At 33.3% G+C, this 15,867-nt stretch overlaps 2 protein-coding genes across 3 annotated transcripts; both read right to left on the bottom strand.

The window, feature by feature from the left end:
- Positions 1–10,854: 10,854 nt before the first annotated feature.
- On the bottom strand, positions 10,855–11,941 carry LOC119682199. The gene is made up of 2 exons (XM_038095569.1): positions 11,140–11,941; positions 10,855–11,066 (listed from the first exon to the last, which is right to left on the bottom strand). Exons 1-2 carry the CDS (start codon positions 11,821–11,823, stop codon positions 10,893–10,895), a joined length of 858 nt encoding a protein of 285 aa, XP_037951497.1. The 5' UTR covers positions 11,824–11,941; the 3' UTR covers positions 10,855–10,892.
- A 900-nt stretch (positions 11,942–12,841) lies between these two features.
- LOC119682413 (enkurin-like) lies at positions 12,842–13,835 on the bottom strand. Of its 2 annotated transcripts, none has more exons than XM_038095848.1 (2): positions 13,127–13,835; positions 12,842–13,063 (listed from the first exon to the last, which is right to left on the bottom strand). In XM_038095848.1, the coding sequence occupies exons 1-2, from the start codon at positions 13,769–13,771 to the stop codon at positions 12,887–12,889; spliced, it is 822 nt and encodes a 273-aa protein (XP_037951776.1). In that variant the 5' UTR covers positions 13,772–13,835; the 3' UTR covers positions 12,842–12,886. The 2 variants fall into 2 exon arrangements, with proteins under 2 accessions (XP_037951776.1, XP_037951775.1); XM_038095847.1 differs by having other exon boundaries at positions 13,121–13,835.
- Between the last annotated feature and the right edge of the window lie 2,032 nt (positions 13,836–15,867).

Consider the following 15,867-nt stretch of genomic DNA (forward strand, 5'->3'; position numbering starts at 1 on the left):
ATACAAAAAAAGCAGTAATCAGCTGTTTCGACTAAGGAGTAGCCTGTTTAGTACTACGATATTGGTGTTGACGAGTCACTGCGTAATTGGACATGCTATGAAATCGAGTCTACGTTATAATAACTTTCGCTGAGGTTGTGGCTCTGCGGATGAAGAGGAAACTAAGCTTCATTTCATGTGTCAGTGCCCATCTTTAGCTAAGAGAATATTTTAAATCTTCGAGGCCTCTTTTATACTGATCTAACAGAGCTGCTGTTTTGTGGTACCACAGCGGTCCATAATTTGAACTTAAATGGGCTTTGGGCATGATGCCGTCACACCAATCTTAATATCTTTCGTTACAAAGTACATTAGCTATTACATATGAGAAATAATATTTTTCGTATAGATTTATTTTAATGAATAGAGTCCTGAATTGACTGCAGCAACTAATTCTGGGACTCTCAGAATAAAAATGGGCAGGATCCAGATTAAACTCATTTATGTGGCTTTGTTAATAAAAATACTGCTACATTCAATTAAAGGAAAATATGATAGTAATTCATTAGCTATCGCCGTGCCCCCAATATTGACACTAGGTGATCTCGTTATTTGCCCAACCAATTACTAACTAATTAACAAACTTAAAGCAAACAATATTCCAACAATCCTGTTTAGTTTTTTGACATAATTTGTGGGGTTATTAGAAAGGGTCTTATAAACCTGGAAGAAAAATTGTTTTTTATATGCATCGAAGTATTTACTTTGGGCTTTTTACTGATATAAGTATAGTCTCCTGTGTACAATAATTATACATTCAGACTTTATCAAAAGAGTGGAATTCTTAAACAATAAAACTTCATCTTACGTATTTTACTCATATTGAACAGCTATTGTCGGCAAAATTGCTTTTCTGTAACTTACATGGCAGTTGCTTCCCATTAACATAGCAACTACAAATCAGCGGTGATAGATTTGTGGCCTCCGGATCAGAGCTTGAACAACACTAGAATTATTTTTAATAATACCGAACCGTATGTTTTAGGTGAGTTTTGCTTAACTCATTAAAATTAATAAAAATCACCTAACATAAGCTTAAATCGTATAATTTGGCTACAACTGCGCTTAATTATTTATTTTGCAAAACGAGCATATTTCATTTGGGAGTTGAGATGCGCCATGTACCAGCTTTCATGCGACTCCCAGAGCCAAAGCTATAATTTGGGAAGCGCTGATGCTACCTCATAAAACAGTCGGAACTAATGACAACAATCGCACAATGCGTACCGTCCAAATATATATAATCGTTGAAAATGAAGCCACTACAGCGCTAAGTACAAGCCAATGCACTAAGCGGTATGGCGTAACATGGTGCAATGTGAGCTGGTGTTCTGGTATTGCATAATTATTGCATTCCAGTTGCAGAAGAACCGTAACATTAAATTCCAGTAATAAGTGCAGCGAGCGTAGCAAGAACCTTTGCTAGTGAGCAGTGGCGATTCTTATCACCTCAGCACTGAGAATTTGAGCATTTTGAGCAGCAGTCAGCATATATGGCGCGAATTAGAATCGTAAAGCATTTGTGCTTGCAACAAGTAGCATGTTCAAAACAAATAATAGCACATGGACACGTAATGTGAATTAAGTAAGCACAGCTGTCACTTTTTTCTTACTGAGCTTCAATGTTTCTGCAAAATGAAACCGCGGTTAATCAACAGCGCATTAGCATTGTGCCCACAGCACAGCACAGCACAGAACAGCACTGGATCGCAGTGGAGGCAGACGCAGTGGAAACCGTTGGATAGATTACGCAATAACAACATTTGATAATTATGAGTAAATAAAAGACACGTCAATACGAGTGCCGGAGTTGAAGCCACATTTAAAGCAAACAACATGACTGATGTGAAGTGCAATTGCAGCAGACAACTAGCTACTCCAGCAGCAAACGTTGCAAGAGCAGCAACAATTGGCCTCCAACTCGCTTTTTGGTGCACTTGGTGATGTTATGTTGCACATGAGCAGTTCCAAGCAGTTTGCCATGAGAAGCACAAGCGCCTCAATCCAAGCTTTCTGATTGTCTTGGCATTTGCTTTGAACTTCTTTACAGCCGCTGGTGTTGGTGTTGGTGTTGCGTGTCACTTTATAACATTCGCCACACTTAGTTTGTGTCTCGTCGTTTGCGAACCTGTCCTTATGGGACTCATTTTAGCCAAAAGCATTCTAACACCATATAGTTTTTTGCGCTCTCAAATAATTGTGGCACTTGACTGTTTTCTGGAAGGAAATTCTTGCCAGCAATTTTAACTTCACTTTTCAGAGCGAACGTCTTCGAGCGTTAGTTGCGATGCTGTTCATTTAATTCATTTTTGACGCTAATATTTTTAAATTATAAGCTACGCTCACTGGATGCAACTTATGTAAAATTAAAACTGTTGCGGTGTGTAAATACCTGCAGCAACCCATCATTAAATCTGCTTTGACAACGGCACAATCATTTGCTGCACATTTGTGAGTACTTTTCCATAGATTAATTAGATTCTAAAGCAAGCTCAGTGCATATGGTTCCAGGTGCCAAGATGTCGCCAAAAGCAATTACCAATTTTAGTATGTAGTCTTCAGATTTATTGCAGACATGAAAAACAGTAATCACTTCCACAGCCTTTGGTGAAAATTAGATCGAATATTAGTAACATTTACGACCTCATGCTTCTTCTAAGCAGATTCTTCTCTAAAATCGTAATCATCTTGAATGTGGTCTTTGACTATCAATTCAAAGTCTGCCAAGCTGTTGTACTTAAAAGTCGCTATTTATGCAACAAAGTAACAAATGTTTCAGTAATGTAAATTTACACAAATCGTTTAAGGGTAGGATCTTTTTATGGCCAATTTGTTGTGACTATCAACACTAATAGAAAGACTATAGACAAAAAGAGTCTTAAATAGACAGCACTAAAAATTTAAAATTCAAATTGCATGATGTACTAATTAACATGACTTACTGTGATTACTATATTTCCATACCCAATTTTCTGTAAAATAGTACCAATTACTTGTAATTAAACAATAAATTTAAAATTGAATAATTTTTTCACCACCTTGGGTCAAATGAAACAGCTGATATGAAAAAACTCGGTCAATTGTTAAAATTTAATATGAAAATTCTTTGTCTGTAACACCAAAATAATTTTCTACTTAGTGCTGTACAAAACTCTAATCTTGCTAGTATACACTCCATCCCCTTAATCGTGTTATATGTGGAAATGTTTACTTAATACATGACTATAAACACTACAAATACGATCAAACAACAAACAGATATGTTATAGCTTCTAGGTTTACGGAGCACACAGTTTTTATGTTCCAAAAGAAGCCTTCTTAGGAAACTTCTTGTGATAGCTTTTATGGTAGACCCGTACTAGATTGACAAAAGTTTTAAGTCGGGGTAAGTGGAGAGATTTATTATTAGATGTTGACTAGTTGTACTGCTGATAATAAAGCTGATTAACAATCAATCCCTTTTCAAAGATTAAAAATTGTTTAAATATTATAAATAGTGAATATTCTAATCACATAAGGCTACTACCTTATATAAAATGAACTCCTAATTAAAATTTCAAACATCTATTCTTAGAAGTGCTCTGATATTATTTATATATATCTACGAAAAATGAAGACAACATCAAGAGGCTCCACTTCATCTAAGATATTTCAAATTTGTGCATTCAAATTATCGTTAAAATTCAATACATCTTTTAATAATGTATTGAGCAAAATGTAAATTCTAATCAATATCATGCAAATATATTTTTCAGCTTCAGATAGAATATTGCTTCACGAATATTTGAAGCCACATTCTCCCCATCTGCCCGAAACCTAACATAAAAGTTTTTGCAACTGGAAACGCATCAAGTAATCTCTCAGCAACACTTTTCTGAACTCTGATGAGAATTTCTTTCTTCTTTATGCAATTACCCTAAATCCATTTCACACACTTCATACTATATTTTATGTTGGACTTCAGATAGTTACATAGATCGATAGAATTTTAATCATTTAAAAAATACATTGAAAATTTTAATTAAAAACTTTTACACTTATTACAGTTGATATCAATTGATTTCCAGAGCGTCTTAAATATTATTTTGTAAGGTGGGATATTAGCATTCTAAGTTCAATTATTCCACAACCACAAAATAAGACTAACCCCAAAAATTTTATTATGGAATTACTCAGATGATTTTTTAATCATTTTTTCTCGATTATTAAAAGAAATTATTTATAGCATCAATGGAAATAATTAATTTTATTCATACTCTGGCGAAGGGAACACTGATTAATGATCACTAAATTTGCATAAGATGCTAAAGAATATTCTTCCATGATTTTGCATCACACAAACAATTTTTTTAATAGCTGCATTTATCTACTAAAAATGCTCATAAAAAATAATTAAAAACTTTTCAGCTGTTCTTTTGCACGCAAGCAACTATAAATTTCATTAAAAGTTGAGGAAATGCACCCACTCCAAGATGCAACAAACTAAGCATCACAATGCAGCACCAACTGTTGCATGGCTTTTGTGCTGCAACTGTTGCACAATAATGTGCTACGAACTTTTATGATTGCTGTTTTAGTGTTTTCCTCCCAAAAGATTTGCTTTTATGATGAGCCATAATTTTCCCGGGAATCTGCATACAAATTTATTTATTTGCGTATTTTCCTGAAAAATAAATCTGAACTCCACTGTGGGTCTCCACCTGTTGCTGTCGTTCCATGTTAGCTTTATTGTTCGAAATTGTTGCACTTTGTAAAATGTTGCATGCAATGCCACCATCGTTTTGGGGCAAATTTATGCAAGCCAAGTCAATCGGCTAAATTTGATTTTTGATCTACGCAGAAAAAAGTCAGGCAGGCACATCGTAAAGGATTGCATTGGCATGCCAAGGAATTTGAATCACATGTCGCGTGGCAATAAAATGATTGCCGCTAGTGCTACGTTCTAGTTTCTCCAAATAACACAGAGTTCTTCCCATTGCAACAAAGCTAAATTGAAAAAATTAGTTCAAAAATACAATACATAGTCATAAACTGTGGTTTAGGTTATACAATCTGATTACAGCGAGGATAATAAAAGAGTAATAAAAATATTAATTTGGAGCACTGCTTATCCAGTTTAAATTCATGTGAGTGTATGAAGTATCTACAATGTAACTCTAGTTATAAGTAAAACCTGATCTTTATATAACAAGATCAAATCTTGAGAATTTATTAAAAGTAAGCGCAAACGCATGCTGCAGCAGTTCTCTCTAGTCACTCTAGATAGGAACCGATTTTTTCTATATTAATACTCGTATAATACTGCAACTAGTTTACAATCAAACTAACAAGCATTTTTAGTCCATCAAATATAAAATTGAATTTAAAGTAAAGTTCTTAAGCTAAATACCAGCAAGATCGTTGGTAGAGTTCGTTTGAATCTTCAATCTGATTGCACAGTATAAGAGAGACACATAGCATCTGCATTTACGTGACGCCTAAATCTGCAGGCATGATAATTTGCGAACTTAGTAATGACGTCCGCTACATATTCAATGTCGAGGTCCCCGAGAAGATCAGAGTTATTACACAACCATTCAAACAAATAAGCTTATTTTGAATATAGGAACCGATGATATAGAACTACACATTCCTTCTAATATTTATTTTAGAAGTTGCGGAGCTTACAGAAAATGAAACAATTAAGTATTTTATGACAAGTGACTGACCACGTTTGGCTATCAGGTTTGGTAATCAGCTCCGCTCTGATAAAAAAAAAATCGGACGACTTTTTTATAGTTTCGATATCAGTAACAAATACGAACAGCAACATTCCAAGACCATTCTACGCACTACCTTCCATATTCTAGTAGAAAAATATTCTAACTGAAAAAAGGACTTAGTCAATCCGTCCGACACTTTAGAAAAGCACTCTTTTTCAAGAAGCAATTGTCTGTGCTTTAACAACAAAGCGACAATTTGCAGCTGATCAAATAATCAAATAAATCAAATGATTATTTGGTCATGTATAGATAAAAGGTAGACTTGTCCTGAACGATTTCGGAATAATTGAGCTAGGTGACGCCGTGTCATGATTTTTAACAGCGTGACAGTACGACTGCTTAATATGTGTCCCACATGATCCTCATGCGTTTGTTATAGCAGAGTCAATACCGGGGGTTCAGTTCATGTGATATGACACTCTCTTTTGTAAATGGTTTTTTGATAACATAGTGTTATAGCTAGGTTTAGTTATAACACTATACTAGGTTAATGATGCTAACTAGCTAGGTCAAGTTAATGAGGCTTCGGATAGCATAGACTTCTATGAGATCACGCTATCGTTGTCGCAATCGGAGAATCATTTCTCATATCATTTCTTCCATTACGTCAAAGTTGTCGATATGTTTATTATTTTCGTAAGCGGTAAAGGAAATGGTGACCTGTTCGGGTAATTAATTAGAGAAACAACTAACACTTAATGTTATTAGAGTGACATCAAGTTAATTTTCATATTTCATATTTATTTAATCAATTTACATTATTAATACTGGGGAAGAGAAAATCTCTCACGACAAAACCCATTTATCGCAGTAGGTCCAATTGATGTAAGAAGTTGAAACGTACCCAGACATTTCATATTTGAAAGTATTCACCCCTAGTCATTTGCTGTTCGCCAATGCATTGAAGCTATTATGTAAAACGATTATGGATACGTTTGCCTGATTACAGTTAGATAGTATACTTAGCTGGGATATTATAATACTAAGAATATGTTTCAAGCCACCCTTGCAACTTTTATTCACAACAAAAAACAATAGATGTCTTTGAATTTTGATACATGTATTAACATCTCATCTCTCATATTATCTCTTATCTCATCCAATCTCTTTCATCTCAGCTCATCTCAATTCATCTCATCTCATCTCTCACCTCATCTCTCTTATCATCTTTAATCTCTTTTATATAACAGCTAATTGACAATTTTGTATGTACTTTCAAAAATTATTTACAATGGACGAATTTTTAGTCTTGGCAATCATACGATTTGAGCTGCTTATTAGTTCAGCGGTTTCAAAGAAGTTGTACTGAAAAAGTCAGCAGCGTTGTTGTTTCATATGTTGTATTTAAGACAAGCGGTTGTTTTTTTGCAATATGCGAACCAAAGAATAGGCCTATTGTTGAATAATTGAAATTCATTGGATCGTGTTTGATTAGCGACCGCCAAAAAAGTGAAACCAAAAAATTTATGTACAATTCCTGTTAATTTTTATTTTACTTTTAATTAGTAGATATCGGGAGTTTTCGCCCAAAAAATATATCATTTCAAATTTTTTTCCGCTTACGATGTTTTTCAATACTAATCTCAACACTTCCGAAATGTCATAATACTTATATTCTCTGAAACATTTACATTATTTGCACCCGAGGCATAGGCATTGCTGCTGTAATACATGGTGCACAGCTCATCTTATATAAACTGAATTGCAATAATACTTAATGGCAGCTTGGATCGGAGAACAAGGTATTAACTGCATATTTAATAATTCGAATAAAATGTTTTTTATTTTCATTCAACGATCGCTTCAGTTTTGTGCTTTTATTTCAGTTGCATGCTGATGTGTACTCAGCCCCGTATCGATCGGATCGATGCTACGTTATTAGCAATAACATTTTTCTATTCCTATTTGATTAGAAACAACCTGCCGAGCGCACATCAGTGGGCTTAACTGTTTCCTCCCATTCTTTTTGTTTTAATGAAAATTGAAAATTGGTTTAAATGAAAAGAACAAATAATGAAGCGCATGCGCACGCATTTCTACCGCTGATCACGTTAAGTACTTAGGCCATAAACCGCGCAATTGAAATCGAAATATACAACAATAAAACAAAAAAAAAAACCCTGGTATATAAAATTGGTAATGAAATCAAACTGAACACTAAGAATACCTTAAAATAAAAATACAATTATGAATCGGAAAGGTAATTGTTCTGATTGCGCAATTACAAGGCAGTGCTGCAGCTCCAATTTCTTCGCTCGCATCACTGATGCCCTTAACACGACTTGTTGTTGGTAATTGTATCTTTGCGGTTGGAATTTTATTGTACCAACCAACCTGTAAGGATGTTATTTGATTTTGAGTTTGTTGCTGGCATTGCGCAATGGCACTCGGGAAATAGAAGCGACCACGGAAAATAAGTGAGCATTGCTCAATTGCTTTTATTAGCTTTTATCTTTTAGTTAACAGTATTTGGAAACAACTTCAGAGTTTTAATTAACAAGATAAAAATATTTAATATCGAACCGAAGTAATATATATTGATAATATGTAATTGGAAGGCACCCTTTGTGTATGGATCAGTGCTTATTCACTCTCCAGAAGGCTAACTTCATCACTTACTGCTAAGATTTCGTATGCAAATTTATATTTTATTGAAATTCCATGTTAAAACAGTATTTTCGCCAATTATAACTGGCTAACGACTCTTACTAAAACGAGTACACACACAGTAGCCAATTGAACTGCCACTAGGTGCTCCAGCCGAAGCCTTAAATAGCAGATAGGCGTCGTCCACAATATTTACTTACGTCAATTAAAACAAAAACGGTATCAAAAATGTTTGAATATTTCAACAATTGTTGGCAAGCACACATCTGACCAGCATTTAGTAGTGCCTCTATATGAACTCATATCAGGGAAATTGCCAAGTGCTGCATTCAAATGCTGTGCACTCCCGTGTGGTCCACACGAGCCGAAATTGCAGATTTTATCGCATGGGTGTCGCATGGTTAATGCACGCTGCCGGCTGGACCAGCAATCATATAAACTGAAGGCCATCCAATCGAAATGAATGCCAAGTATAGACAACAATTATACTTAAACGTGCCTTTAAATGAACTCCTGTTTTGCGTATGAAAATATTTTAGCATTCTGACGCCTACATGTGCCAAAGAATAGATAGGAGGCAGTTGTGCTATGCTGCGCTTACTCAATAACAGAAATTATATCAAATTCTAAGGAATTGATAGTACTCAATGGATTCGTTGGTAGATTGCGCAATTGAAAATATTTCCAGTACTTGCAATTTAAGTCTGAGTGGAGAGTGTTAAATGCGATAGAAGAAGTTTATTGAATTTTTTTAATTTTACTGAGTATTAAAACTAAATTTTTAAACTATTGCAAATAATGCAATAAATTATAACAAAGACAATACAAGATTATGTAGCATACGTATGACGTAGTTTCTACAAAACGATTTTAAGCAGCTATAAAAACTGTAATGAACCTTCCATATAATGAACAGTTTTCAATACAAACAACGTAATTAAAAGATTTAGATCTTGATATAAGTATATGGGTGTACTATTCTCTAACTCTTTTTACAGTATTCCTCTAAAATCTGATAAGTACTCCAGTTCATTGATATGTCTGACTGGTTATTAAATATTCAACCGTCTCCACAAAATTATGAGGCCTAGGTTAAGTGGAGACATCTGCTGTTAATTATCATATCCTCAAAAGAGTTAAAATATATAAACCGAAAAAGCCAATATTTTTCTGGTCTTCCGGATAAAGTTAAAAAATTCAATTAGTCAAACTTCAGTCTCTGTTCAGTGTCTTTGCAGGCCGATGAGGAAACGATCCGCTAGATACCACTTGTCCAATAATATATAACACATGCTCTTTTAACACACAATTTAGGTTGAATGCAACTCAAAAGGGCTTATCATATAATATTTAATAAAATTATATTGAATTTGGAGAAAAAATATTCATTTTTTAAAAGTTTCATTGAATATTTTCACTCGTAGTCCCCATATTTAGTCTTCATAAAAACTCAACTATCATAAATTTTTGTAGTTTCTTTCCTAATCTTCGTAATTGTATAACAATAAGAGCATTATAGTCAATCTTCACTTTTTGTAGTCATCATGAAAATTGTAGGAGCTATTCAAATATTTTGTACCGCATGAATTGAGACACCTAATAACAGCAAATATCCCTCTGTATTACCTCATTTAAACTACTCTTGCGTACTATACTTGTACATCAATTTATTTACAATTAATAAATGAAAATTCTATGTCTTTTATTGAGACCTATTGAATTATATGGAGAAAAGTTTAATAACTGTAAGTCCATTACGCAGTGTAATAGCGTATATTTACTATATGTTTCCATACAGTAAAGTGCGTTGTTATTATTAAAAAGTGATTAAACTAACTCTACAACACTAAAATAAATAACAGATTAAACCGAATTAAGCATAATTAAATCAGATAAGCTTCATATACACAGCTACTGGCCACTATGGTAAACAACAGTGCATGAAGCATGAAGATTGAAGTTTGAAGCTCACCACGTTGTAGCGCCTCTGCTCGTAAATGGTTGCTTCTAAATGTTCCTACAACTAAATTCATATGAAGTTAAAATTGATTACCATTTGCGGACCCGAATTCATAAAATAAAAATAATTATGCAGCCCCATTAACTACATTTCCCACTTACAACTAATAAAATATTCCCCTGTTTCATGATATGATTCAAGTATTGAGGATCAGGTTTCAGCCCGCAAATTGGCTGATGCGCCTCATTCGAAATTCTAATGGCTATGTGTGCAATTATGAAAGATACTATTACGAGTATGCAGCCATAACAATAATTTCTACTGAACTGAGCGAAATTGTTTATTTATTTATAATTAGATATAATTGTATATAAAATGCAACGATGATCAAGTGATTTGTAAATAAAAACAATAATTTTCTTTGTGTTGGTTGTTAAATTTTATAAAAATCCAAAACTTACATGAAATTTAATAATTGAGTTTCTTTATCAAGAAAATTTTTAAAACTTTTTTAAATCAATCGGTCAATCAATTTCTACGTAAAGGCATTTCGTCGATTCAAATAAAGCTAAATCATTCTCTAGTGTGGTGAGTTCCCTCTCCAAATCTCCAATGCGCTTCTTCTTACTTGTAGTATCTGTGTATACTGATGAGGTCATATAAACCCTTAACGTTTCCTTGTATCTATCGCGTAGACCCTGAAAAATATTTTAAGAAGAACATTATAATACATTATTCAAGCATCATTACACAATTCTAAATCTATGTTACCCTTAAAATATCTATTCGCTCTTCAAGTGTCAATGCACGTCTACCTATGTAGACTCCCTTCCTCATTATTCCTCTTTCTCTTTCCTGCTTTGTTTCCGTTTCCTTTTTACATATAGGATGGTCTATAATATCCTGTCTAATTTTCTTTAAGTACTTGGGCACCTTTCCAAATCGCTTAGAGCAAACATTTTCTGGAAGTACACCAGCTCCCACAAGCATATATGTACTGCCAGTTATTGTTTTACTGACCATTGGTAGTTGCACCTTTCGTTTTAACAACGGAATCTTGTCAATATTTATCTGAATATAATCCTTCTTTTCTCTTTCTATTTCAACTATATCCTCCCGATTAAAACGTGGTACTGGTGGTGCTCTACAAGCTGGCACTGGACAAACGTGATCTTTAGTACGGCGCCATCTTATTGGCCGTGGGTGTTTATATTCACAAGCTTTAGGTATCGTAAGCTTTGGTGGGCCCATTGACTTGTGCTTATGTCTTTTAGAATCTGTATATACCAGCACACCATCGGCATCGATTATTATATCCGGTTTGTTTAATTCTTCAAATATAGCCTTTTTATACTGAGAAATGTATCCATACTGCTTTGTTCGACGTTTCTCCTCCACTGCTTTATCGACATCATAGATTGTCTCATTATGTTCGGTTATATAAACGAGCGACATTTCTGTGAAAACTTAAATTGCAAAAATAATAAAAGAAAATATATTTTGCAGTATAACACTTTAATCGAAAATAATCGTCTTTGTTCAAAAAAAAGTATGACACACGCTCAACTTTTAAAAAATGTATATACATTTTTTTTCACAATTTGATTGGACACAGTATTTCAATGATAACTAGAACTAAAAGCAAATTCTCTGATACAAACAGTTTTGTGGAACATAGCTTAAATTGGTGTCCACATTCATAGTCGTTAAATAAATTTTCTGTACCATAAGCGCAATGCTCGTGCAAAAATCGGAACAAGTTCCAGACTAAAGTATATTACAGGTGATTGTCAGAATGTTTTATGTTTGTACAAAGCAAAGATAAACAATAATGTTTCTAAGAGTACCCCGCTGGCAATACTATGCAGCTTTGAAAACAAAGAAACCAGTACACCCTATTGATAAAACGAAGAATATCTGTAATACACACATTGTGAAGCCCAGTAAGACATTTAGAAAACAATAAATCTGCAATGGCTAAAAGCCTTTCGATTATTGCCGGGTGATGCCGAAAGGGAAGAAAACCATTTTCCTGTAACTTCTCTGAACCACAACTTTGAAAGCGAACGTTGGAATAAGTTACTATCCAGTCAGTCTGTTACTTAGGAGTTAGTAAGTATATCTTTAGTAAGGTTTAGGGACTTAACTTTTACTATTTCATTCTCTTCATCCCAAAAATTGTGTACTTTATGTCAGTCGTACGAAATAGAAAAACATTTATGAAAAAAAAGACTAATTTATCCTGGCACTGATAAGCGAAGGCATTAGTGCGAATATGCAAGACTATATTAAGACTATAGTATTGTACATATAGTCTAATTTTTAACTGTTCTAATATCAGCCCTTTTTGAAATTATGAAAATAGCTTTTATTATTTAGGTCGTAAAAACCTATATATATCCCAAATATAAAAATTATGAAATTTTCTCAAATAAAATAATAAATCTATGCACTTTTATTTCACTGTATTTTATTTTGGAATTTTTTTTAACTTTAATTTTTAATATCTCTCCTTAAATCAATTGTTATTCATTATTAAAATGCATTTGTTTGAATCTAGCAAAGCTATATCCTTTTCTAATTGCGATAATTGATTTTCCAGGTTAGTTTTACGCAATTTTCGTGTAATTGTATCGGTAAGCACAGGCAAACTCATGTAAACATTATATGTGGTATTGAACTGCTCCTTAAGATCCTTAAAAAGAAAAACATTCTTCAAAATTGCTTTTACTCATATTTAAGATAAACTTACTTTTACCATCATCTTCTGCTCTTCTGCAGTGAGTATGTGTCTACCCTTATTCCAACTAGATAACATTGCTTCCATGGCCTGCTGCTCACAATATTTAAGTGCATTCTTATGCACTTCTAGATATTTGGGAATTTTGGCAAATTGTTTTGAACAAGTATGGACTGGAAGCAGACCAGAATTTAAAAGTTCATGGGTATCACCGCGCACACTATCCACTTGTTTCAGCCCATTAGGTTTTCGTACAAATTGCTTAACGCGATCAATATTTTCATTAATAAAATCTTTATTACTCATTTTGAATCTATGTTTTTGCCAGTATGTGTTGAATTTGGGTACAGCTGGCAATGGACAAGTGCGATTTGGACAAATGTGATCCTTGAGACGACGCCATGCGACCCTGGCCGGACGCTGATAACCGCATTTTCTTAGCTGCTGCGGTGGTTTACCCATCGTTTTGTTGGGATAAATCTTTGTATCTGGTAAAATGAGCTCGCCCATCTCTGTTTTTTTTACAATAGGTAACTTTCTTTCTTTCCGAATAGCGTTCTTGAATTTGGACTTATACTGTACATGCTCAATTATGTCCTCCTGACGCACCTTACCATAATCATACACTGATTCATTATGGTGAGTGATGAAAACTAAAGACATTTTTTCAAAAATACGAAATAAAAGTGCAAAAAAAAATACGTGGGTTGTGCAAAAATGTATAAAAAGTAAAAAAATATAAAATTTAAAAGAGAAAATTATTGCTTATTTTATTTTAATCCATTGTATATATCATTTTGGAATATAAACTCAATGAAAACTTTGCTTAAAATTCATTTTGTTAGTTAAATATTAAAATAGTTATATTCTATTCTGTTTAGAATCAATTTGTGTTAGAGTGAAATTCTGAATAATCACATAAGCGTGCTATTGTCTCCTTATGGCCTTGAGAAACACAAAATACATAAATCAATATTGTCTTTAAACACCATTGAACTCCGTCTTCTTCGTTGGATGAGAAAAATGATAAAGTATCTCGAAAGCGCAGCAACTAATTCAATTAGGTCTAATTCTCTTCTCGAAAATGTTAAACGCAAAAAATAAACACTATGAATCAATCTTAATGAAATTCATATCATTCGGTTTCATCATTTCATCTCTAATAACCACTTAAAGCAAATTATTCTCATGTCTTCTTTAAAAATTACAAGATCCATAAGTATTTAAGCTTATTATCTGTGGCCAGTTAATTGGCGAGAAAAGTGATTTATGGCAAGAACCAGTTTAGGTGGAAGTGGCAAAAAAGACTGAAAAACTTATCTGAAATTGAATAATAAATAAAAGTAGCTAATAATATCTATATTTATCATATTATTATAGGTATTATTATATTATTAATTATTATGTAATTAATTGAATTTATTAATTATTATTAATTTTTAATGTGCCACTTCAAAATAGTATTTTTCAAAATCGTTTATTATTACAGATTTAAAAGGATGTTGAGTTATATTTTTCAACCAAGTTCTGTACCCAAAGAACAGTAGAAATATTAGATAGACCTCGCTCAGTCCCATTAAACTTTATCTAAGCGTATACCTTTAATTGATACCGACAAAATTTTTCAATTAGGAAATTTCAATTAGGTATTTATCGACATTTTATACCGATACGTCTGCTAAGATCACCCTAGTGTTACTTCTACGCGGCAGATAATCACATTTAAAAACTCATGACTCTGTTCTCATATCTAATTAAGTCACAGCGAAATTTTAAAAAACTTCCCTCGAATTTAACAGCAAATATTTAAAGTGTATAACATTTACTTACCAGCATTCGCCTACAGATGTAGCTGTGCTACGAATTTTATGAGTCCACTCTAAAAGAAACTAACATATCTCAATGGTGAACAATCCACTGACGTCTTCTTATCCAATGAAAATTCTCTTAATTGTGCAAGATTTCTTTCTGTAAACAATACATATTCCCAAATCACTAATATGTGTTGTGTTTTAAGAAATATTATATGAATAACTGATTTATTATAAGATTAGTAAAATTCTTTAAACAAATTCAACACAAATTAAAAAATTTTTGACCTTTATTGAAGGTGCTCTGCTTTTCCACCAGGAACTATGTAATATACAACTCTTCTCATTCCAAAGAAAAGAACAGTATAACAATTTTCAGAGAAAGGAAACGGGTTATTGACTAGATAACTATTGTAAAACGCTTCCTGTTCGAGTAGGTCTATTTAAGTGAGATATTCGAGCATAACTGTCTGATCACACAAGTCACAATAAATTTTTACACATAGCGACAATTACAGTAGATATTGACATAGATTACTAGAGGCCCTTTGCTCAACTGGGAGAAGAGGACTGCCATAAGTAAGTAACCGTTGTTTGCAATTCAGTAGATGACTAATGTCATTGTTATTAAATGGAATAATTAAACTCAAGGTTGGACCCCGACAAATTTAGGGCATTTATTGTCCCAACACCATATCCTTGTTTCGCACTCGCTACAGTAGCTTTATAGCTCGTTATCATAAAAGTTTGTGATTCGAGCGTATGAAATTGTCTGCCTTCGCTGTATGACTAAGAAAACACAAAATAATTGAGGTCTATATTTTCTTTACTTATTACTGGCTGCGTCACCAGACTGTACTTCATACAGTTGGCCAAGCTATCTCTGAGCGCCCATTTATGTTGTTATATTTTTAATTAACTTTGTTTAGCTATGAAAATTGATTCTGT

Source organism: Teleopsis dalmanni, chromosome 2 (genome assembly GCF_002237135.1).
Source record: "Teleopsis dalmanni isolate 2A chromosome 2, ASM223713v2, whole genome shotgun sequence".
Classification (NCBI taxonomy): Eukaryota; Metazoa; Arthropoda; class Insecta; order Diptera; family Diopsidae; genus Teleopsis; species Teleopsis dalmanni.

Bases quoted from the DNA above. Each gene is read 5' to 3' on its own strand.
- LOC119682199 (XM_038095569.1), bottom strand. From the start codon at position 11,823: ATGTCGCTCGTTTATATAACCGAACATAATGAGACAATCTATGATGTC. The intron at 11,067-11,139 runs GTAACATAGATT...AATATTTTTCAG, and splicing joins AGCGAATAGATATTTTAAGG to GGTCTACGCGATAGATACAA.
- LOC119682413 (XM_038095847.1), bottom strand. From the start codon at position 13,771: ATGTCTTTAGTTTTCATCACTCACCATAATGAATCAGTGTATGATTAT. The intron at 13,064-13,120 runs GTAAGTTTATCT...TTTCTTTTTAAG, and splicing joins AGCAGAAGATGATGGTAAAA to GATCTTAAGGAGCAGTTCAA.